This window comes from Podarcis cretensis (assembly GCF_951804945.1).
Source record: "Podarcis cretensis genome assembly, chromosome: Z".
Lineage (NCBI taxonomy): Eukaryota > Metazoa > Chordata > Lepidosauria > Squamata > Lacertidae > Podarcis > Podarcis cretensis.
The window spans coordinates 33,198,150-33,223,574 of NC_137184.1; the positions used below are offsets into that span (position 1 = coordinate 33,198,150).

General features: G+C 46.4%; 2 protein-coding genes across 9 annotated transcripts in view; both read left to right on the forward strand.

Moving 5' to 3' along the window:
- XKRX (XK related X-linked) overlaps positions 1 to 19,662 on the forward strand; it is a 40,330-nt gene extending 20,668 nt beyond the window's left edge. For both annotated transcript variants that reach the window (XM_079962459.1, XM_079962458.1), the window contains 2 exons: positions 5,797 to 6,056; positions 18,558 to 19,662. In XM_079962459.1, coding sequence (XP_079818585.1) covers positions 5,797 to 6,056; positions 18,558 to 19,303 — 1,006 coding nt within the window. In that variant the 3' untranslated portion in view covers positions 19,304 to 19,662. The remainder of the gene's footprint in view (positions 1 to 5,796; positions 6,057 to 18,557) is intronic.
- A 3,130-nt stretch (positions 19,663 to 22,792) lies between these two features.
- The window catches only part of NOX1 (NADPH oxidase 1), a 43,950-nt gene continuing 41,317 nt past the window's right edge, over positions 22,793 to 25,425 (forward strand). For 3 of the 7 annotated variants that reach the window (XM_079962433.1, XM_079962434.1, XM_079962438.1), the window contains exon 1: positions 22,793 to 23,114. The gene's annotated coding sequence lies outside the window, so the exon portion shown is untranslated. Of the gene's footprint in view, positions 23,115 to 24,719; positions 25,410 to 25,425 lie in introns of those variants that run through there. The other 4 variants (XM_079962430.1, XM_079962431.1, XM_079962436.1 and 1 more) reach the window with 3 other exon arrangements.

Below are 25,425 nucleotides of genomic sequence, written 5' to 3' on the forward strand. Positions count from 1 at the left end.
GGAGAAGAACTCCAGAGTTTTGAAAAGCTGCTTCACACTAGTTTCTTAAGGGAGCTGGGAGTTGTTAGGAGACCCCTACTCCCCTCACAGAGCAACAATTCATGGAGAAGAGGGATTGACTGTTAAACTGGGAATTGAAGTTCTTTGAGGGGAATAGTGTTAAGTTGTGGGTGAACACATCAGACGACACAGCAATTCCTCAAACAGCTCTTGTTTATTCAAAGGCCAGAACTGAACTGAACTGAAGAGCTCAGTCAGCCTGCTTATATAGAGCTTCAGAACAACGTAACTGTAGCAACTTTCTAAAACTATCCAATCACTGAACGTCACTTTCGATCCTTCATTTGCATACGAACTATCCAATCATTGAACGTCACTTTCGATCCTTCATTTGCATAACTATCTACAGTATCCCCCTGTTGGCCCAGGGTGAGAACTTCAGTACATAACAAATAGGGGTCCCCTAACAACTCTTAGCACCCCTAACAAACTACAGTACCCAGGATTCTTTGCAGAAAGCCTGACTGTTTAAAGCAGGGTTCGCCAAACTTGGGTCTCCAGCTGCTTCTGGACTACAGTTCCTACCATCCCTGATCACTGTTCCTGCTAGCTAGGGATGATGGGAGTTGTAGTCCAGCAACAGGGGAGAGCCAATTTTGGGAAACCCTGGTTTAAAGTATGATACTTTCTTTTTGCCTTGCGAGCACATCCCAGCTGCCTTCAGAGAATCATATGCGCTCTGTAACGATGGGAACTTGCTGTTTTCAATCTGCTTGCTTTCCAAGGTGAAAGGTCGTTGGCTGCCTCCTTTAGGCAGCATAGCAAGGAAACTGGTTTGATCCCATGAGTCAAACAGGGGGGTGGGTGTCAGCAAAGGCTGTAATTCTTAACCCTGCCTCTGCTTGTCCAGATGTTTCATTCTCCACTCCTCACCCCAGTCTCTGCTTTGCTCTTCTTCCACCTCTTTGAGTGCAGGAAGGGAAGTGGGTGGGGAGCTCTTTTTGGAATGCTCTTCACATTGGAACCCCACCCCCCACAAACTTTGGAGGCTGCTGTGAATGTGGTTGTTGTGGAACACAGTGCAGAAGAGAAATAACATGCATAAATTTTACATTCATTGTTATAGACAGATGTGGTTTTCCTTGCTCAAGACGCAAGGCTTTATGTTATTAATTAAAAACATTTATATCTGCTTTTATCACGCTGATGCCCTCCTGATATTTTGGGCTGCAACTGCAATCATGCTGCTGCAAGCATGGGCTGGAGGCTGATGGGAGTTGTAGTCCAAAACGTTTGGAGGGCACCAGGTTGGGGAAGGCTGCTTTGTAGCCTGCCATCTACCAGCTTTATAATCCCCAAGGCAGCTTAACAAAATACTTTTGTTTTGTTACTTGCCGCACTCCAAAGCACTCAAGGCAGCGTATATAATTCTCCCGAACTCCATTTTATCCTCTCAACAGCCCTGTGAGGTTGATAAGACAGAGAGATAGTGACTGGCCCAACTTCACCCAGTGAATTTCACGGCTGAGTGGGTGATTTGAACCCTGGTCCTAGTCTGCACACTCCTAATCACTACAATGAATTGGCTGCAATTAAATGATGCAGACTATCAGATCATCATCTGTTATTATTAGCCAACCAAAGCAGCAAAAGCATGACACTCCTTACAAATTAAAATGGCCAGGACACTCCGAAAGCTCCTTGGAAGAGAACTGCCTTGGGTGGTGACCTGAAAGCCCGCAGGGAAGGAGTGAGGCAAATGTGTCCCTGCAAAGGAAGTCCCACAGTTGCAGTGGACCTGACAAGGAGTCCCATGTACCCATCTACTGTAGTTTGGGTGGTGAGAGCCCATGGAGCAGAGCCTCCACACAAAAAACCCACACCTTATCAAACAATCCTATGCATGTCTGTTCTGAAGAAAGCCCCACTGAGTTGAATTGGGCTGGAGAACTAACTTGAAGCCAGTGATGTTGTTTATGGTTTAGTGGAACATGCACAGGTTGGAACAAGATCAGGCAAGCCCCAGTGTTGTGTGTTTCCTTTCTTCCACGTGGCCAGGTGTACTTTAGCAGTGTTTACTTGCTGTTTCCCTTAAAGTTAGCACGTTCCTGTGTCTGACTCCAGGATTGTGGTTTGATGCAACTAATGGTTCATTTAAGCAAGCCAGCTTCTTCATGCCAAATGCTTCTTCTTTCTCCAGCTTAAGCCTGAAGTACAAAATCATTAGGGTTCTCCCTCTCTGTCCTGCCAGCCCTGTTGGCCAGCATTCCTCTGACTGGTCAAGCCGGGAAGGTCCTCTTCTCTGCCTGCTTTTACCCTGTGCTTTATTTAGCCCTCATTTATTTGCCCTGTGCTCTACCCTTCAATTTCAGTCTTCCCCCTCCCTCTCTCACTGGTGAGGGAATGGAGTGAAGCTGCCGTCAGTACTATTCTTAGCATATGGAACTCGTCAAAGAGCCATTCTTTAAGTTTTCTGTTTGCGGACTTCGCCTCCCTTTCATTCCAGGTTGAACGAATCTTTGAAAGCATAATGCACAAGGCAGTTTATGGGGCCTTGGGAGGAGTGGGCAAAGACAGAGGGATGCAAATTTAGCATGTTTTGGGGCTGGATCATTCTTGTGAGATGACGAAAGGCTCCTGGATTCCCCAAAATAACAAAAAGTCTTGTGGCACCTTAAAGACTTTAACACTTATTTTGTGACATAAAAGGCAAATGTAGCCAAGGTTGGTCCATAAGGGAAAAAAATAAAATCCAAAAGCTGGGTCATAACTTTTATTAGAACCAACCAAAATGCCACAAAAATGTGGCAACTTTTTGAATTCTCCCATCAGGTGAGGTATTATACAAAGCAAGGAGGGTGGCAGTGGGAGGTGGGAATGAAGGAAAGCCAAAACAGTGCAGAAATTAGGCTGGATGTGGTAACCATGAAGCCAAATTATAGACTTGGTTCCAAGATGGTGATTGCAGGCTGAGTCCCTCCCAGGTGTTACAGGTATGAAGTCACACACCTATGGTTCTGAGGTGAAGAAGCCATGGCTGCTCCTCCCCAAATTAATACCTGGTTTGTCATTTCCGGCTTCTAACTTGAAGGATTGCCACATTTCCCTGACAATTTGGTTGGTCCCAAAAAAGGTTTTCCCCAAATTTAGGCTGTGTTCAGACATGGGGGTTTATTGTATCCATTTCTAATGTTCCCATTTATACCTCATTACCTGTCATTTTGATTAACAAGCTGCCGTGTTGCACTAAATCTTAGATTGTGGGGAAGAGTTGCATGCTCGTCCCATGAGCAGCTGTGGCATGATCATGAGAAACATAGGGAAGTTAACAGGGCTGTGACATAGACTTCCATGAACAAGAGTTCACTTCATCAGATGTGTGAAGTGGATACACAGACAGACACACATAAAGGAATAAAATGGTAAACAGAGAAGTCAGAAAGTCTGTGAAAGGCAAGGGGTACAGTCTCAAATGTTTCTATGCAAAGCTGAGATGTATACAAAATAAACATATTGACGAATATTTTCCACCCACCTCATGTATCTGATGTAGGCTCTAGCCTACAAAAACACTGACAGACACATATCAAAATCTGATGCATGCTTGCATCTGAGTAATAATTCCCAGGATCTATTCACTTGGAATGGCCTATGAGGTTATGTTCTGCAATTGCTGAACACAGGTTCTGTCAGTACTTTCCTGGTCTCATCCCAAGTCCCTGTAACCTTTGAGTTATGCAGAAGTTTCCAGGTTCTGTCCCCTGAATCTCCAGCTAGAAGCCGGGAAAGACTTGAGTTTCCTGTTTGAAACCCAGAAAAGCTGCTGCCAGTTGGCATAAACACTGCTGAGGTAGACAGATCAAAGGTTTAACTCTGTATATAAGGCTGCTTCCTACATCTGAGAATCCTGTGTATGGTAGCACAGGGATGGGGAAAGTTTTACCAGTTGATATTCTGGCCGCTGTGTAGCCATGAAAAGCACAGGATCTATGTCTGGGGCTGTGTGGACACCATACATTTAAAGCACATGGCTTTTCCCTCAAAGAATCCTGGGAAATGTAGTTTGCTAAGGGTGCTGGGAATTGTAGTTCTGTGGGGTGACTACAGTTCCCAGGATTCTTTTGGGGAAGCAATGTGCTATAAATGTACTTTATGGTGTATATGCAGCCTTGGTCAGAGGTACCGCACCTGCTTTGCATACAAACCGTTCCAGGTTGAATAGGATCAAAACAGACCCTGTTTTGAATCCCTAGAGAGCCTCTTCCTGTCCACACAGCTAATACTGGGCTAGATGGCCAAAGGCTAGATGGCTTATTCTGATTCAGAATAAGGCAGCTTCCCATGTTCATATGAGTCTGAGTTGGAGAAAGAGGGGGTCTTTGCCTAAAGGAATGACCTCATGGCTCCCTCAAGACGCACACCACCACCGTCCCCGCAGCTACCTGAAAGGCCTAGCCTCTCTTTCTCTTCTTTTAATTGGCACTGCTGGACCACAGTGCATTAAAAGTTGTTTGCTTTTATTAAAAAAAAATTAAAAAGAAAAAGAAAAAAGAGGTGGTCTGCTTTAAAAAAAATAAGCGGTCAAAAAGCCAAAAAACAAAACACTGTCAGGTTGGTGGAGCTGAAAGCATGTCGCTCTAGTCGTGGTGAGTCATTCTGGCGGAGAAGCACTGCTTTGTCCCCATCAAAATGTCTTGCTGGATCATTCGAAGAGGGTGTGTGCTCTCAGTCTCATATTTTGCCTTGGGAGACAGTTGTGGGTGTGCTGCTTTTAAAACTGTGGGAAAGTCCTGAGCGGCGGACGCGTTCGGAAGCTGGATGTTTATCACCTGCTCGTAGCTAACGTTTGAGATCGGCAGTTTCTTGTTATAGCTACTACTACTTCTGCAGCAACAGATAATGAACCGGAAGGAAATAGGCAACCCCAGTGGAGGGCAGAAAGGAGACAAAGCTCTATTTGCAGACCTTTGGGTGATTTGCTATAGATCTGACTCCAAATCATGCAGCAGCAGCAGCAGCAGCAGCAGTGGCAACAACAACAACAAAAATCACTTTTTAACTATTCTAAATCAGGCTGAAAAATAGTGGACCTTTGTGTGTAAAAAGGCATTGAGTTCAGATCTGGTACGATAACCTATTTCTTGGGCTAAAACGTATCCAGAGGTGGTATTATTAGTATGAAATATTATTTTATTATATTTACATTTCACATTTCCTCCTGGGAGCTCTGAGCAGTGTAGATGGTTCATTCCCTCTCCCTGCAAGGTAGGTTAGACTGAGAAATGGCGACTGTCCAAGGTCATCCATTGAGCTTAAATGCCTGAGTGGGAATTTGAAACCTGGGCTTCCGGGCACTAGTTCAACACTCTAGCCACTACACCAAGTGTTGCTCTTCTCCCTTTCCCTCCACATCACTATTTTACACCTGGCTTTGGTTGAGAATGATGGTGTTGGACTATATCAGAGTTCTTCAGCTTTGGGTCTCCAGGTGTTTTGGGACTACATCATCCCCAACCACTTTAGCCAATGGTTTGGGATGATGGCGGGAATTGTCCAACTACACCTGGGGACTCAAGGCTGAAGAAGGCTGGACTAAGGGTATTCCAATATCCTTTGCAACCCTAAAGTCCTATGGCTGAAACCCTGGCTCAAAATACCATCAGACTTTTAACCTCCCCCCACTCCCAAAACAACACATGAATATTCATGAGTATGTCTGTTTGTTTCTCCCTTGTGAAGACCTTAAGAGAAGGGCTGGTGGCTTCTATACTGATCCTGACTCTTTCTCTCATGCAGGTGCTTGGAGGCCATAGTGATGTTCTGCAGGTTGGGGAAGGAGGAAGAGCCCTACGTCACCATCACTCGCAAGAAGCAGATCTACAAGGACGCTGAGATTGAGCTGGAGCAGGAAGTGGGTCACCTGGTGCGCAGGCTGGTCACCCACCGCAACGCTTTCAAGCGCATGGCTGTCATCCAGGCCTTCCTAGGTTCTACCCCGCAGCTCACATTGCAGCTCTATGTCAGCGTTGTGGAGCAGGAGGTCCCCACCAGCAGAGGTAAAAGGCGGAGCAGAGCATTGCAGGTCTTTACTGTGCAGAATGGGAGGGGACTCAAGGGCACGGGTTTTCAGCTAGGAGCCAGTTTGCTTGTCTGGTGCAAACTATAAAGGGTTTGGGAGGAGGGTTGTGGGGATGCGAGTGGTGCTGTGGTCTAAACCACAGAGCCTAGGGTTTGCCGATCAGAAGGTCGGCTGTTCGAATCCCCGTGACGGAGTGAGCTCCCGTTGCTCGGTCCCAGCTCCTGCCAACCTAGCATTTCAAAAGCACGTCAAAGTGCAAGTAGATAAATAGGTACCTCTCTGGCGGGAAGGTAAAATGTGTTTCCGTGTGCTGCTCTGGTTCGCCAGAAGCGGCTTAGTCATGCTGGCCACATGACCTGGAAGCTGTACTCCGGCTCCCTCGGCCAATAAAGCGAGATGAGCGCCGCAACCCCAGAGTCATCCGCAACTGGACCTAATGGCCATGGGTCCCTTTACTTTTATACCATTTTAATAGCCCTGCAGAGTCCTGGCTGCCACAGTTTGTTTACATTGCTGACCTCACAGAATGGCAGTTCCCAGAACCCTTAACAAACTATGATTCTGATGATTATCCAGGATTGCTGGACAGTGACATGATAGTGCTTCAAATGTATGGTGTGATTGTAACCTTTCTCTCTCTCACTGCTCTCTCCTGACTCAAACAGGGTCTAGACTTGCAACAGAATAAGGCATTGCAAATGCTAGGATGGTAAGGGTGGGCAGTTGCACTTCAGAATGCATGGGATGCATATTCCTCATTCAAACAAACAAAACAAAAACACAGTGCCAATAGAAAATTAAGGCATATAGCACAGAAGACTAGAAGGCTTCTATCCCAGCTTTGTACCTGCAGTGCTAGGTTTCTGTTTGCAGGGAGGTTGTTGTTGTTTTAAATTTTTTTTTAACAAGATTTGTATAACACTTAATCTAAAAACGAATTACTACGCAGTTTACAAAAACGTATAAAATCTTCATTAAATAATATTCATTTAGAGTAGCAATAAAAGTAGATGTAATAAAATTGCTAAAATATAAATACAATCAGATTTTTAAATTTAAAAACCCCATATATGATAAAATTACATGTCCAGGTAGATTTGTTTAAACCAAAAAGTTTTAAGCAGGTGGCAAAGACATGTAAGGGAACGTTAAAAAATGCAGCCATGTTGCCCAACTTTCTACAGGCTCTGTTCTTCCACCTTTAATAACCGTGCACCCTGCAGAAAGTAAGCAGGTAGGTGAAGTTTATTTTAGAAGGGAGTTAAAGCATAGCTGTCAACCGTCCCTTATTTGGCGGGAAACTCCCTTATCCCACTGCCGTTTCCTGCTGCTGTCCCTTATTGATGATGCCCCTTGAATTTCCCTGGTTTCAAAGAAAGCAGCTCCTCTCCCTCCCTCCCTCCCTGCCGGCCAGGGAGGAGGGAGGCTCCAACTGTGTTGCTTGGCTGCGTTGCTCACCCAATAAGGAGTCTAAGAACGACTGGGGGTGGAGCTTGCATGCCTTGTGCTGGTCAAATCAGCCACGTTGCCTGGGGACTCGCCTTTGCTCAGCGCTTCCCAGCAGAGAGGTGACGGTTGTTTTCCTTGCTGCATCCCTTTTGCCGGGTTGCTGTGCTGTGGGAACCACCGCTTGAGGCTTCGTTTGGCTGCTGGCTGGGCTTTCTGCCTTTGGCTCGGAGGGGCTCAGAAGTTGAACATACCCGTGCCCTAAAAATTCATTGTTTTGGCTGCTGATCCCTTATTTTCAAGGCTGCTGGTCCCTTATTTTCACATCTATAAGTTGACAGCTATGAGTTAAAGTAACAGAAAAAAGGAAAACTAACATGAAAAAGCTTCAGATCCTTAAGTTAGCATCTGGCTGCTGCTAAAGGCATGGGAGCACGATTGGTAAGTGAAGCTGACAACTCTCACTGAAGTTATCACAGTGATAACCTGCCTTTTGGCTGGTGTCTGCTGGGCTTGCCACATCCCTGGTGAAGTTCATCTATGGTTTCCTTATGGTTACAGAAACAGGCTTTCAAGGTGAACTGGAGCATTACAAAATGAAAGCTTTGTCAATGGGCCTGAAGCAGACCTTAAGAACCCCACCCCAGACAGAACAAAAGGACATTAAATCAATGATATTAACAATTGATATGGTCTGCCCAGCAGAGGTCTATAAGGAATACCTTACTGGTTGAGGCCAAAGTCCTATCTAATCCAGCATCCTCTTTCCCACAGCTGCCAAACAGAAGCATCTGGGAAGGCAAAAAGCAGGACACGGGGTGGGCGGGAGGAAGAGCCCTCTCCCACTGTTGCTCCACAGCAGCTGCAATTCAGATGTTGCCTCTCATACTGGAGGTAATAGGCAGCCATTGTAACTAGTAGCCACTGATGGCCTTTTGCACCACAATATTGTCTAACCCTCTTTAAAGCCATGCAAGTTGATGGCCATCGCTAGTACCTCTTGTGAAAACAACGGCTGGAAGCACACCATAAATTTAAAGCATGCTCTCCCACAAAAGCAACCTGGCAGCTGTAGCTTCCCCCCCTCACAGCGCTACAATTCCCAGCACCCTTAACTAACTACAGTTCCCAGGATCCTTTATTTGGGCAGGGGTTGCTTTTAATGTATGGCGTGTAAAAGTTCTATTTATTGTATGAAGAAGTACTTCCTTTTGTCTGCTCTGAACCTGTCACTGTTCCAGCGTCATTTCATGATCCTGGATTCTAGTATTATGAGAGAGAGAGAAAAAGGTCTCTCCTCACCTCTTTTCTCCACACTATGCATGGTTTTCTACATATCTATCATGTTGCCCCCTTTCCCCCCAAAATTTACAATGCCCAAAACATTACAACCTTTACTTACAGGGAAGTTGCTCCAGCCATTTTATTATTTTTCAACCTCTCTCTCTCTCCCCCTTTCTCTGTATTTATAGCCTGCCTTTCCTATAGTGAGCTCAGGGTTGCATGCCTGGTTCTCCCCATCAGTTTTATCTTTCCAACAGCCCTATGCAGTGGGTTAGGCTAAGAGACTGTGACTGGCCCAAACCTACCAGTGAGTGAGGATTTGAACAGTGGTCTCCTGGGTCCTTGCCCAGCTGCTACACCCCACCTGGAAAAGCACATAGAGCTGGAGGAGGAATGTGAGAAGTGATGCTCTTTCCTCTTTTAGCTCTATGTGCTTTTGGAAGCTCAGTTTGATTCTACTGGGTCTGCGTGCCCAAAGTATTCACACAAGAATGCAAATGTACAGTATGTACCTATAGGACTAAAAAGGTCAGCAACCACCGATCTAACTGATTCCACTGGCTTCTACTGTGCAACCCCAAATAACAATAATGGCAATCCTATAGGACTTTTTTTTGCATCGCCCAAGCCTGATTTTGCTGAATCAGGATGTAGTACTAGCCTGCCTTGGAAGCAAAATGAAAATTTTAAAATGGGGCCTCAACTTTGAACTTTTTTTTTTTTAATAGTTTTTATTGGGTGTGTTTTGTGTTACAAAGCAAACAGATAAACGGAATGCTACATCTATTGTCTCCACTTCAACTTGTTTTTTTAAAAAACAATACAGGGCTGGATATAGGTTCCCAATGAAATATTGCTGTGGATGTTGCAGCATCAAGGCTACTCCGATTTCATCATAAGCCGAGTGAGGTTTATTGCTTATCATAGAGTTATATAATAGTTCTGGAAAAACTTGTTGATTCTGCCTCAGAATATTGTTCCAAAACTAGAAAAATCAAACCAGAACAATAAACTCATCCTATATTTTCCCCACTCTCAAATTTTATCATCCATTTTATTATTTATAGCAATATACTGCACGTCATTCTGAATGAACATCGTGCTTTACAGGGGGGTGGGGGGAACCCACAAGTCCCTATCCTGAGGCTCATACAATCTAAGAGCCAAGATATACTTAATCATGACTTTGTTTGTTTGTTAAAATTTAAAAGCAGCTACAAGAGTATTTTTTAAAAATGCAAATGTATTAAAGAAAGAAAGAACAGAGAGAAAAAGTAGGATGAGAGAAAGAAAAAATAAACCCAGAGAACCTCTACTGCCCTTCCAGCTCACGTTAACAATATAATACCCCATCCATACATCCATCAGAGGGCAGCACATTATTCTTCCTGACCTGTTAATATTTGCATTTTATGTGGTCTTTCGCATGACATAAAAGCCACTCTGGAAATGCAGTTGAATCCCGCAGAAGTTTAGCACTCATTTATGTATTACTTGTTTCCAGAAAACAACAACAACTGTTTGCCACCCTGTTAAATATTTATATATGTATGTTCAAATGTAGCAAGAGTGTTAAGGTCACCAGACTATTGCATAATATATGGCACTGTTTGTCCTTCCAGGCTTAGAGTAGAAGTCTCTTGGTGACCATAAAGTATTGCAAATTTCTTTTCTCTTGCCATTAATCTCCATGCTACAGGACTATAATTGTAAAGTGCACGAACACCTGCAAATATCAAGGATTTTGCCAAACAAATTTCATATGGACACTACATGGCAATTTTGACAGGAGCATCCCTAATCTAATTCATGCCTCCAAACTTCTAAACGTCCCTCATTGGGGGAAGATAATACATGTACAGCATCAGGGTCACCTGAGACTCCATTCCTGGATAAACCAAACCAGCTACGCATTCTTAGGCTCACTTACAGTAGGGTCATCTTCCGCAACCTGGTGCTCTCCAGATGTTTTTGAACTACAACTCCCATCAGCCCCAGCCAGCAGCTGATGGGAATTGTAGTCCCAAATGTCTGGAGGGCACCGGGTTGCAGGGTGGGGTGCAGAAGGATATTGGGCAGGGTTGGGGAAGGCAGGTAAGGAGAGGGTGCCAAAAGATTCATGGAAAAGGTGGGTTTTGAAGAGGGAACTGGAGGAAGTAGGAGAGATGGCATCCTAGGAGTGTTCTGAGAGGCAGTTCCAGGCATAAGGGGCAACTCATTTGTGCGAGTCTGATATCCAAGCCGATGGAGCTAGAGGAGTGAAGGTCCTAGGCAGAGTTGTAATGTGATACAAGAGTGAACAGGGAGAGTGCAAGATTGTGAAAGGCTTGGAAGGTAAGGGATAAGGGGTCAGGATTTGGACAGGATGTCCCCATAGGGATTTAAGGATGTGCATCCTTTGGCTAGAATGATGAGAGATTTTGCAGTGATGCAGCTTGGTAATTTTAGACTCTGAGCTCAATGGTCTCAGGGGAGCCTCTCTTTGAACCAGGGGTGAGGAATCTTTTGCAGCCTGGAAGTCATATTGCCACTGGTGCGTGGTGCCAGTAGTAAAAGTAGGTGGCGTCATCAATCCAATGCTTAACCTTTGTAGAGTTACAATGCAGCCACATAACAGCCAGCACCTTCTGCACACTTGCCCATACTTCACTGTCAGTGGCGTAGGAAGGCAGGGTACGGACCACCCCGGGTGTCATCACTGAGGGGGGTGACGGCAGGGCCTGGCCTGCAGTGCACCCGAGCCACACGTCTCTCCTGGGTAGTGACACGGTGGCTCGGGCACCTGCAGGCTCTGCGCGTTGCCCCAAATGGCATGTGGATCTTGCAGACTCCATGGAGGTTCTGCGCAGCGTGCTCTGCCCTGGCTTGTCCTGCGCACGGGTGTGCCGAGCAGCTAGCTACACCGCTGTTCACTGTCCTCCATCCAGTCAAGTGAGAGGGCATGGTCACAGTTCAAGATCATGAAGCGGAGCTGGTGAGGAGGTATGGCCTGGGGAGAGTTCTAAGAGCCAGTTAGAGATGCTTGGAGGGCCACATTCAGCCCCACACTGAGGTTCCCCCACTCCTGCTTTGGATGGTAATGTGTATCGCTCCACCTACTCCAAAGGATGGAGTTGTGCTTGGAGGCCTTCCAGCTCATTCTGCTTATTGGGGCCGTGGACTGCTGCCCTCGGAGACCTGCCCTGTGCACAGACTGGATATTGGCAGCAGACATTTGGACAAAGATGAAGAGGGCTGAGATGTGACAACTGCAGACTGAAGGGAGGAGAAGGCATCAAGGCAGGAGATGAGACTTACCCATGTTTGGCATTTTCAGGATGGGAGATGAGAGTTAGCCATATTTTCTTGGCCTGCTCCCAGGCGGTTGCTTCTTTCAGGAGGGATTCCAATTGCATACCAGCAAGTTCAGGTTGTGCTACTATAATTGATTGGGAGGTCTTGCACGGCAAACCCTCTTCCCAAAAAGGTGGGGCTCCCCCCCTTTTTTTTTGCAATAAGGGAAAAGATGGAAAAATGCACTGACACAACGTCAGCTAAGCTTCCCTGCAAACAAATCAGAATGACTACCTGTTAAATAGCTAGGGTTGTAGAATTTCCCTGCCAACAAATCAGGACGAACAATTAATAAACTAGAAGGGTTGGATGCAATGTACCGCTAGGTTAAAGCCACTAGCAACCTACTGTACTTGTTCCGAAGGTGAGATGTTTCGTGCCAGTATAAGGGTGCTGCAGAGAATACACAATCGGGTTGCTAGTAACTTCTTTGCAGAATAGATTGTGCGATCTTTTGCAATGCACAGTGAGTTTCCTCTGGTGCAGCTGTTGCATTGGAACCCTATGTTGCGTGGCAAGGTCCCAAACCCTCCCAGGAAGTTGGAATAAAGACACATGAAACAGTAGTTAGAGTTAATGGGTGGAAAAGACCACAACTTACAGAATGTGAGTAGTATTGGCTTAGGCATTGGAAACCACACGACTATATCTGACTCCTGCCCATCTGCAGGAAGTCTTGGAAGGGTTAACCACCAGTAGGGGGAGCCCTGCTGATGCACATCAACTAGGAACTCCCCCAGGGTCACCGTTAGGGGTTGTGCTATGGCCCTAGCCCCCTCTCTGGGGCTTTGGACAGAGACCACGCCCCTCAGATTCCTATAACGGATTACCCTTGAATTAGGAGGGGCAGGTGATGGCCACTACCACCATTCACCTTCAACCAAACACTCCAATGCCTAACCATCAAACCTTACAAAGTTGTGACAATTTGCTATGAGGTAGGCAAAAAACCAATTGGCCGGTGCCAGGTGGCGCTGTGGGTTAAAGCCTCAGTGCCTAGGACTTGCCGATCGAAAGGTCGGCGGTTCGAATCCCTGCGGCGGGGTGCGCTCCCGCTGCTCGGGCCCAGCGCCTGCCAACCTAGCAGTTCGAAAGCACCTCCGGGTGCAAGTAGATAAATAGGGACCGCTTACCAGCGGGAAGGTAAACGGCGTTTCCGTGTGCGGCTCTGGCTCGCCAGAGCAGCGATGTCACGCTGGCCACGTGACCCGGAAGTGTCTCCGGACAGCGCTGGCCCCTGGCCTCTTAAGTGAGATGGGCGCACAACCCCAGAGTCTGTCAAGACTGGCCCGTACGGGCAGGGGTACCTTTACCTTTACCTTAATTTGCCAAGTGGAAAAAATTCCTACCAGGCCCCTTTGACAGGTGACCAACCAAGGTCCATAGCAAGGTCAAGAGATAAAGAGCCTAACCTTAGGGAGGGAGGGCAAGAGAACTGAGCAAGCAGGAAGAAAAGGGGTGAGTCTTCGGCCACGGCCAGTTTAAATAACCTGCACCACGCCCCTGGACCATCTGGATTGGACGGCCAAGGAATGACGCTGCCGAGGACTCCCCAATGGTGCAGGAACTATATCGCCCCATGTGCGTGGGGCAGGCTTGCTCCCAGTCTGCAACGTCAGCTCCCCAGGAACGGGAAATGGCTTTGTCTAACATTAAAATTTGCCTTACGCTAGCAGACATAGAACATTGGATGGAGCTTGTAGTCTGGAAGCTCCCTAAGTTTATATTCCCTTGCCCCTGCAGTCAAGGTATTGAGGTTGGGATTGCCTCACTTTGTCCCCAAAGCTATTCGTAAGTAAGCTTTACCACTGAGAAGTGATTTGAACTTAGGTCTTCTCAGTCAAATCCTCTATCAACCACGTCTCCCACAGCCTAGCACATAGATCTTACTTTGTGTACTTGAGAAGGAGAAACAGACTGGCTTAGTTGGTTGGAACAACTTGGGGAAGTCTGACTGAACCTGGCTCAAACAGGAATGCCCAGAAAACTATAATTGCTAATAGTTTGGTGTCATATTCCACTGCCAAGTGTAAATGGCCATTTAGCTTTCCCCCAAGGTTATCAGAACCCCCAAGAGCCCTTCTTTTTAGGCATGGTAGAAGCAGAAGTGTAGACAAGCCCAAAGTTTCAGCTAAGAGACAGGCGTGCTTGTGGCTTCATGTTATTCCCGTTTAAGCACTTCAGAAAAGAAGGGATTGTGTACAGGAAGCCTCTGAAGCACACGGTACACTATTAGCCAGCTCTCTCCAGTGCTTGTATCTTAAATTATTGTAGCTAAAAATCAAGCTGTGTGTAAGATCCCCTGCACAAAAACCTCTTGAAATGGCCTCAATGTTCTCTTCCTGCAGACAGCTGATAAAGCTCTTTCTGGATTGTACCACTTTCATCTTCAGGTGGGAGGGCAGATGGTTGATAGTATTCCTATGAAAATAGTTCACTGCACATAGAAAGCTAGCATATGAGGGACAGGGTTAGGCTGGAATTCTTGCCCCCGGACACTCAGGTTATTAAAGTATTTTGCCTATATGTATGTCTTTTTTAAGGGGAATTAAACTGTGTGGTTATGCATGTAAAGTTCAGCTGAGATATGCACATTCCCCAAGACCTGTTGAGTATTATGTAGATAGATTGCGAAATGTGCACAATTCCCTCTTCACAGAAGGGTTATGTATACATTTTCCATGAAGCATGCTTGTTATGCCCATTAACTGCTCAACTTACATTACACAGACACACACATAAATAAATAGATGTATTGGCAAAGCATTCAGTCCTCTGACCTGCCATGGAACAATCGTGAGATAGTTATCGCTAAATCTGAAGACCCACATGTGGGTCTGTCAGCCGCTCAGACAGCTAAGATATAACTGCAACAAACGCACCTGCCCTTTCTGTGAACTATGTGTTGGTTGTGAAATGCAAAACAGCTTTTCACGTGAATTGTCATTATAGAAAGGGTTTTTCTGCAAAGGATATGCATGCAGTCAGTAATGGTGATCCATCTGGTTAGCTGTTGCATATGTTGCGGCTGCCACGGATGACTGAAAAGTTTCTGCCAAATCACTAGTTGAACCCTTCCCCTGATATGTGATGCTTTATGTTAGGGTTGGAGAACCTGTGGCTCTCCAGATGCTGTGGAACTCCAACCTCCACCATCTCCAGCCAGCATAGCCAATGGTCAAGAATGATGGGAACTGCCATCAAGTCACATCTGGAGAGCCACAGGTTCTCCGTCCTTGCTTTATGCATTAAATTGTAACCCAAACTACATATCAGTCCCTCTACAAATCTGTGTGTTTCTTTCAATGAGGGCGTGCCAGAAGTGAGCTAAAGACTATCACAGACTTCTGGCTGATGATGAAAATGCACCTTGAAACATAGGCCTAGATCAGCTGCAAGTGGCATAGCTCGTAAATTCCACAGAAATAGTCAAGAATGAGTCAAGAGTGTCTGTTCTCTTTGCAACCAAGAGTGTGACTCTTTGGGTGTGACTCAGTTCTGGCACCTGTTTAATATAGGATTCTGCCCAACTCCCAGGGGTGTGGTTGCAGTAATGAATACCTGTCAAGAGGCAGCAGGTGTTCCCATTGCTTAGATTCAAGCAGTGCTGCTCTGTGCTTTTGGTGCTGGAGATCAGCCTTGGAGCATACAAACAAGAATGCTTCCACAACACTGGCCTGTGTCACACTGCATGTTGAGCCATACCGTAGCTTGATGGGATTGTGTGAATCTGCAAGCTCCTGGAGAGTTCAAAGGCTCTTTGCTTCTTCCTGGCCTTTCTCTCTGTCGTGCTGCACTGTGCTAAGCCAAGGTTTAGCATAGCATGCCTTCTGAACTGGGTCTCATGGTTAATCTCTCTCCTCATTAACCAAGGTTTGTTATTGGCCTTAGCTTATGGTGAGTGAGGAGAGAGTTTAGCACACTAAAAAAAGACACACTGAATCATGGCTTAGCATAGCACAGTGTGAGAGCGAAAAGGATGAGGGAGCAGCAAAGCAGCAGTGAGCTCCATATGCAAAGTCCTGGTAAGCGCAATTCAGAGCTTTCCAAACTTGTCTGTTGAGACACATTAGTGTGTCGGCTGCAGTGTGTAGGTATGTTGCGTGAATGCTCCCCGTGCTCCTCCTGGGGGTGGAAAAGGGTTAGTTCAACCTCCGGTTTGCTAGTAAAACTGAATTACTATGTCGCGAAATGATACATGTCTGAAAAAAATGAAAAGTTTGGAAAGCTCTGGCCTAATTACTATGTGATGTGAACCATGCAGTTAAATCAGACGGAATAAACAGCTTCAGGTCCCTGCTCAGCTATGAAGTGCACTGGGTGAGCGTCAGTGCCTCTGCCCATGTGTGAAATACCTTTCCCTTACCACTGTTTATGTTTAACTGAACAACCTGAACTTGTCAATACATGTGATGGAATCCCATATGAAAATAGTGACAATCTGGAAGTGCCCAGTGTGGGTGAAGGTGATGGAATAATAATGGGTTTACCAGCTCTTAGCTTCTTTAGGTATTGAATGATGAACAGGAACTCAGCAGCCACTTCTGTGGAGTTAATGCTGCTTGCGTAGTTTCCATGTGGGGTGACAGCACATCAAAGAAATGGAAGATGCTTCTCCAAAGAGAGTCCTACCCACCCCTACATCACTGCTGCTGGACTTCCTGTAAATAAGTTCTCAGTGTTACAGAAGTCTTGTCACTCTGCAGGTATCTTGTGCCCTTCCCTGGGGTTTCTGCCTCACAATTCATGTTTGCTTATTGTTGATTTGCATAATCTATTTTGAAAGCCAAATGGTATTTCCTGGGAGCAGTATTTGGAACTGGGTGTGACCGAAGCCCTGAGCAGAGCCTCTTTCCATTTGAATGAGACTGCCTAGCCAGTTCTGAATGAGGAAATTCAGAACACATTTCTCCCTATCTGGAGTCCCCTTTGAAAAGAAAAGAATAAAAAGGAAAGTGGCCATGCTAGTAGGTGAGCTGATTTCAAAATTTACAAATGTTTTTCATCTGTATGTGCAGGAAGACCTGTTGCGTTTCCAGCAGGAAACAGCTGGATTCTTTTTTAAAAACAAAAACAAACAAAAACTTGTGCTACACAAAAGATACAGATCAGCCATCGCTTTAGCCATACCTTTACATGAACCCCTGGCTTTGTTTGTATGGTTGTTGTATAAATATTTAGCACAGCAACAGCCACCAGTGACCTTGGAATGGTAAGGCAAATTAAATGAAGGGTAGTTTGCTGGACCAACAGTTCGTGAATGGCTGCTGGCCTGATTTGGTCCAAAGGGCTGCCATTGTACATGCCTGGTCTGTACAATGTGGCTGCTTGCACATTTTCCAGCTATGTCCAGCAGATGATGAGAGAGACATACTTGCCATTGCAGAACAAGCCAAAACCTCTGCATCAGGACATTCTTTCCCCATTTCAACAGAGCTACTACTTAGGCTATTTCAGGCCTGAATATCTAGCGCTCTTACCTCTTTGGCAGCAGCTGACCGAACACCTGCCCTGAGCAATCTCTGTCTAACCATCTCATCTCTGCCATCTCCCAGTGTGTGCCTCTTGCCCCAGCTGACACTCTGTAAACTATCTAAGCAGCTCCAGTTTCAACACATTGCAGAGAAGAATGAGCAGCCAGTTAGCACCAAGTTAATAATAAATATAAATATTTTTTTATTTATACCCCGCCCTTCCCGGTTCAGAAAACCGGGCTCAGGGTGGCTAACAACAAATTTAAAACACTTAATTGATGCAACAAAAATTAACACAAAATACAGTATAAAACGTGAATACCAATAAATTCAGAATTCAAATATCAGTTTAGGAAAATCCATCCAATAAACATTAGATGATCACCAGGGCTAGCTGGCTAAATTAGGGCCAGTGAAGAAACCAGGGGATAATTAGCTGTGGGATCCCAGAGTGGGTAATCTTCATAAAAAGGGGAGGGGGAAGGAAGGAAGGGGAATAAAAGATCAGGCTAAGTTCAAATTGAAAGCCAGGTGGAATAGCTCTGTCTTAGAGGCCCTGCAGAAGGAAGTTAAATCCTACAGGGCCCTGGTCTCATGGGACAGAGCATTCCACCAGGGCAGAGCCATCACTGAGAAGACCCTGGCCCTGGTGGAGGATAATCTGACTTCCTTAGGGCCCGGGACATCTAAACCATGATTATTCATGGACCTTAAGGTCCTCTGTGGGGCATACCAGGAGAGGTGGTCCTGTAAATACGAGGGCCCTAAGCCACATAGTTACTACTAACGTTGCTCCTAAGTGAGCTCCAATGGACTAGTAACTTTTGTGGGCTTAATTGCAAGGCAGAAGTACACCGAGGTGTGACAATAATTGTGCAGTGAACACTCATTGGGCTGATTCTGTGTGCTCACTCTTTGGCCTTCCTTCCTACCTCTTGTAGCAGTCCTGATGTGCATCTGCTTGGTGTCGGTCACCTATGGAGCTTTAGTCTGCAACGTCCTGGCCATCCAGATCAAGTATGATGACTACAAGATCCGCCTGCACCCATTGGCCTTCATCTGCATCATCCTGTGGCGTAGCCTGGAGATCTCCACCCGCATCACCATCTTGGTCCTCTTTGGGAGTGTCTTCAAGTACTATGCCATGGGCATTGGTGGGGCCAACTTCCTGCTCTTCTTCTTCTTGCCCTGGGTGCAGTTTTGGTGGAGTGGTGCCCAGCTGCCTGACAATGTGGAGAAGAACTTCAGCCGGGTGGGCACCCTCTCGGTCCTGTTCTCCATCACTTTGCTTTACGCTGGCATCAATATCTTCTGCTGGTCAGCTGTGCAGCTCAGGCTGGGTGACCGGGAATTGATTGCTAAGTCACAAAACTGGGGATGCTTGGCTCTCTTCTATGTGTTCCGAGGGCTGGAGAACAGTGTGCTGCTTGTCGTCTGGTACTTCTTCATGACGGACGTCTACGCGTACTTCTGTGCCCCCTTTTTGGTGCTGCAGCTGATTGTAGCCTACTGCTTGGCTATCGCCTTCATGCTCTTCTTCATGCAGTATCTCCACCCCTGCCGCAGCCTCTTTACGCACAACGTCTCTGACTTCTTGCAGTGCGTCTGCTGTAAGCGGGACGAAGCACCTGAACCCCTGCACCTTGAGCCTCCCTGGGAGCCTGGCGTGAAGCATAGCATTGTCTGATGGGACATAAGTCGAAATCAAATCATAAATCATTCTGCTGAAGGTGGAACGGAAACTATATCCTAACATCTCAACAGGGGCATACGCCATACCTGGCCTCAGCAGGTATAATTTATCAACAAGGGACAATGCAGGGAATCATAGTGGCAGGACTGAGCCTTCCAGAGCATCGTCTGAACTGACAGATCAAATTGGGATGGGCAATAAGGGGGGCAATTTCAATTTCCTTATCTGCCTGCAGAGCTTGGAGTAGTCTGCATTGCACACCAATGCAGCAGGGTCAGTTATTACGTTCAGAAGGACTGTGTTGTCATTTCTAGATGATAACCATTGACTGATGTTATGTCAGATGTTTGAAGGATACTCAGTTGGGTTGAACTCATGGTTAGCTTAAGTAAGGGGAGATCCTTTGGAAGGGTGGTTAATGGGTCTTGCTGCAGCAGCCATCTGTTTACACCACTGCATACACATGGGCACCATGGTCTGTCTTCAGATGGATAGAATTGTGGCCCCGCATTTTCAAGGATAGTCCTGGCAGTCGTGACAGCTGAGGCTCTAAGACTTGGTTGTCCTTCAGGACCCTTGGTGCTCCTCCCCCATTTGTAGTTCTGTGTTTATTTATATGTTGAGCTGAGAATAGACATTTTTAAGTGTTTTTTTCATTTTAAAGGAATTTGGCCTCTTTTTATACTCAATTTAAACACAATTTAGGTTCCTTCAGAACTTCTGGATTTCTGTTGTTTAGTATCTTGACTGCAGCTGTTTTCCAGTTAGCTATGTTTGGGTGACGTGAAACATTTATTTTCTTTTTTTAAAAAACTTATTTTCTTGCTCAAGACCTGGTGGGCCTTCAGGTTACCTTGTTCAAATATATGTTATTTAAATTCTCTTAATGACCTGTGAATTTTCTTTTCCACAAATAAAGTACCTTTATTTATTAGTTATATGTGTTAAGGCAGGGATTTCCAACGCAGTGCCCACGGGCACTGGTGTGCTTGCCAATGCTTTCTGTGGCGCTTGTGAAAGGTCTCAGTAAATAACCCTTCAAAAAATTCACAACACACAAGAGACCATTTGCTCTTCCTGCTTGGTTCCTGCTTGCACTGACTCAGCCTTTCCTACCTTGGACACGACTCCTTCAGTGGATGCAAGGACTGGACACCCACCTTCCCTTCCATTCTGAACAGAGTAGAGGAGCAAAATGCTTCTCTGTGTGTAAACACTGCAGTGGGCAATGGATGTGCACTTTCAGAAGTGGCAGCCACTTTGCATTTATGCCATTCCACCACCACCCCACTCCCCATAGCTATTTTGTGACTACTTATCAAAATTCCAAATGTGTGTTTACTGGTCCCAAAAGGTTGCTGACCCTTAAGGATTGCAGTACAGAATAAAAAATTGGTTGCAGAGAGGATCTGGACACCTCATCCATCATGATTTTGAACTGAAGCTTCTCTCTTTCTCATACAACACATGGTACAAAGTAAGAACATATCTCAAGGAAGCCAATTCAATAACTGATAAAGAGTTCCACAGAAACATATCTCTACACCCATGGGTAGAATTTCACAATCTATCTAGCATGTACCAACATCAGCAATGGAAGACCTAGCCAGAGATAAGAGCTGAGTGCAAACCAGCCCTTAGGAAAATCTTGATCTCAGTTTGCACCTCACAACTTTCTGGTTCTTGATGATTGCTTTGCACCAGACTGACAGACCAACAGGGCTGTGAATTCAGAAAACTCTAGGCTCATGTGTCACATGTGATATACTCTGCTTTTATGCATGTTTCCTAAAAACAACAACACATATCTCTCCACAGATTTTCTGTTTACCAAGGATTATTTAAATGCAGCACTGGAGACCTTAGCCCACAGGTTTCCAAACTTCCCACTGTCCGCCAGTCACTTGAAAACTACTGTTGGTTTTTTGCAAACCACTTAATGATTTTTATGCCTCTTCTAGCAATTATAGGGTTGCCATATTTCAAATAGTGAAAATCTGACAGAAAAGTAGTTGTCAAGCTTTTTTTGTTTAGTTTTGCCCAAAGTTGTTGAGCTATTTATGAAAAAAAATCTGCAAAAAAACGACACTGCCAACATGGGTTGCCATACGTCCAGATTTTCCCAGACATTCCATCAATTGACACTCGGACACTGCCTGTGGCTGCAGTATTCCATGCATGTCTGGTACTTTCCGGACTTCTGGCAACCCTAAGCAATTACAATGTGGTGTGATTTTTTATTTTATTTTTTATTGATTCTTTTATTGCTTATATTGCATTTTATTGTATTACACAGTTTGCATTCCTCAGAATTCAAGTTGTAAATCATTAAAATGTAATATAAGCAATAAAAGAAGCAACAAAGATACAATTAAAGCTAAGTAATGGATCGTTAATGTGGGCATGTTGCTGACTACCTGAAGAAGGCTTATGCGTCCTTAGACCACAGCTTGGGAACCCCTAATCCAGAGGTTTTAGGGTGGCACTGTGGTCTAAACCACAGAGCCTAGGACTTGCCAATCGGAAGGTCGGCAGTTCGAATCCCCTTGATGGGGTGAGCTCCCGTTGTTCAGTCCCAGCTCCTGCCCACCTAGCAGTTTGAAAGCATACCAGTGTAAGTAGATAAATAAGTACCGCTCCAGCAGGAAGGTAAACGGCGTTTCTGTGCGCTGCTCTGGTTCGCCAGAAGTGGCTTAGTCATGCTGGCCACATGACCCGGAAGCTGTCTGTGGAAAAACGCTGGCTCCCTCGGCCTATAGAGTGAGATGAGCGCGCAACCCCACAGTTGTTTGCGACTGGACCTAACCTTTACCTAATGGAGACAAAGACAGGGGTGGGAACAAGTTGGTCAAGTGTTGCAGCAATGCAGCATTCTATGCAATCACTTTTCATCATCATCATCATCATAAATTTTATTTATTATTATTATAATAAATTTTATTTATACCCCGCCCTTCCCAGCCAAGATCGGGCCCAGGGCCCAGGGATGGGGGTGGGGACATCATGGGGATGTCATGGGTGGGGAACCTCAGGTCCTCTATATATTACTTGGATTGCAACTCCAATCATCCCTGCCCATTGGCCATGCTGTCTGGGGCTGATGGGTGTTGGAATCTAGCAACATCCAGAGCACCACAGGTTCCCCATCCCTGGTCTACAATGATTGGCAGTGGCTCACCAGGGTTTCAGGCAGAAAACTTTACCAACTGTCCCTAGAGATCCCAAGGATTGAACCAATGGCATTCTGCATGCAGAACATGGGCCTAGCAGCCCCTAGCCCTTTCCTCCAGATAGCAGAGTTGTAAAATACAGCTTTTTCAGACTGGAAGAGGAAGATAACATGTTGGATATGTACACGTACATAGAAAGTCAAGAAAAAGGCTAGAGTAGATTACAGTGGTACCTCAGGTCACAGACGCTTCAGGTTACAGACTCCGCTAACCCAGAAATAGTACCTCAGGTTAAGAACTTTACCTCAGGATGAGAACAGAAATTGTGTGATGGCAGCAGGAGGCCCCATTAGCTAAAGTGGTGCTTCAGGTTAAGAACAGTTTCAGGTTAAGAACGGACCTCCAGAACGAATTAAGTTCTTAACCTGAGGTATCACTGTATTGATCTATCGATCTGCTGCTGCTGCTCTGGTGAGTGCTGGGATGACCGCTCCCTCTCCTGCCAACGCCATCGGGCCTAGGGGGCTGGGCCTGCACTCACCACTACAGTTTAGAGGCCTAAGCAGCTACCTGCAGCAAGTGACAAAAATGGTTTTAAATGTTTTAAGTGCTTTTAATTTGCTGCACCTTAAATGGTGGTTGTCAGGGACTCAGCGGGAGCGCAGGGAGGAGAGGAGATGGAGAGCGAGGGGGAGCAATCCGAGGGCAGCGTAGGAGAATATGACAGCAGCCCGATAGATTCCATGAGCCTCTCCAGCGAATCGGAAGATTCACAGAAGGGGGCGCCGATGGGCAGGGCAAGGGGGGACCCAAGGGGGACACCCCAGAAGCAAGGGGCCAGCGGGGACTCCCAGAGCAGCAGTTGGAAATCAGGACCAGCTTCCCCACCAGAGCGTAGTGGGGGGGAGGAGTCCCAGGTGTCAGAGCCCACATATGCACCACCAGCGAGAGAAGATGAGTCAGGGTTGACCACGCCTCCATCGGAGAGCGAGTTAACGGTCAAGAGGAAAGTTGCAGGCTGGGCGTGCGCGCCAAGTTCAAAGGTACAGGCGAGCGGCACAGAAGGTAGCCCGGATAGGGAACCAGGTCCTAAAGCCCGCCGGAAGGAGGGGCAAGAATAGTCAGGGTCAGCGTCAGAGGAGTCCAGGAAGGATGAGACCCTAGCGGGCAGGAGGGCCCAGAGGAGAAAGGAACTTAGGAAGAGGTGGAGCAAGGCGAGAGTCTTAAACTGGTGTGGAAGGGGAGGAGACTCAGACGGGACTTTGCCGGTCTAAGGTCGGGACGTAGAGCTGCACGCTGCGGCTTTAAAATGGAAACTGAATCTCAATAAAGACTTTTGTACATAACTACAGCCTAGCGTTGGTCCTCTGTGAGCTGGGACCTGGAGGCAGCTCTGACAGTGGTTGTTGTTTTTTATAATATTTTATTATTTTATTTCTGCTTGGGGTGTGATAAGTATATAGTCAGGGTGGGGAGCAATTTAATTTAACATAATTGTTTCTTGTTTTGTTTTTATTTTTCTTTAATTCTGTTAAGTTACTATATAGTTTGTATTTTGCCTTTTAAGGGGAGGGGTCAGGGCTGCGTGGGAGTGGGCCTCAGCCAACAGAATGGCTGGGGCAGGTTCCACGGGGGGGGGGGGGAGGTATTTGGACACCCGATCTCAGTGATCACGGGCAGGAGGAGGAGTTATGCTAAGACCAGACCATGTCATTACCGAGGAGGAAGGTTTAGTCGTTGTTTGAGGACTATCCCTGCCTCCAGGTCTGGTCCTGACTGGAAGGATACTGGAATCAGCAAGGGAAACCCACATGACCTGAAAGTGTTTCTGTGCAATGCCAGGTCAATGATGAATAAAACCACTGCCATCCATGACCTGATTGTGGATGGAGGATTTGACCTGGAATGTGTGACAGAGACCTGGTTGGATGAAGCAGATGGGCCTGTCCTTGCCGCTGCTTGCCCACCAGGTTTCTCTTACGCACAGCAACCCAGGTCATGTGGGCGGGGAGGGGGGGTTGCAGTGATTTTTAGGAAGTCATTAGTCTGCACCAGGTGTCCTATTGGGAAGACCTAGTTTTCCGAGTGCATGTTCTGGAAGTTGGGCAATAGGGGCAGTACAGGATTCCTTTTGGTGTACCGACCTCCCCGCTGCATCAAGGATTCCCTGCCCGAGCTTTTTTGGGTTGTGGCGGATATGCACCTGGAGACACCTAGCTTGGTTGTCCTAGGGGATTTTAACATCCATGCCGACACGACCTTACAAGGGGCTGCTCAAGACTTCGTGGAAAGCATGGCCTCCATGGGGCTGTCCCTGAATAAGTTTGGCCCAACTCATAGCCGCGGACATGGCTTAGACTTGGTGTTTACCTCTACGGATGTTGATGATCTGACACTAACTAAAAGTGAAACAAAAGAAGTGGCATGGTCAGATCACTTCCTGGTGCAACTGGACTTCTCCGCGACCTTTCCCCTCTGCAGGGAGGTGGGACCGATTTGGATGGTCCACCCCCGCTACTTAATGGACCCAATTGGCTTCCAGCGAGCAGTAGGGGATGCTTTATCCCAAGTTGATGGCCTTTCAGCTGAGTCCCTGGTGGCCCACTGGAATACAGAGTTAACCAGGGCTATTGACTGACTGGCTCTGAAGCGCCCTCTCCAATTGCATGGAGGCCAGACAGCCCCATGGTTTTCCCTGGAGCTGAGGGCAATAAAACAATCACTGAGACGGCTAGAGCGCCAGTGGCGGAAAACTCATTCTGAATCAGACCGGACACAGGCTAGAGCTCAACATCGAGCCTACCAAGTGGCAATGGCAACGGCAAAGAGGGCCTTCTTCGCCGCCTCCATTGCATCTGCAGAAAACAGCAGCAGGAGACTTTTTCAGGTGGTTCGCAATCTATTGGAACCACCTGCACCACCGGGGCCTGGTAGGGACCCCAAGAT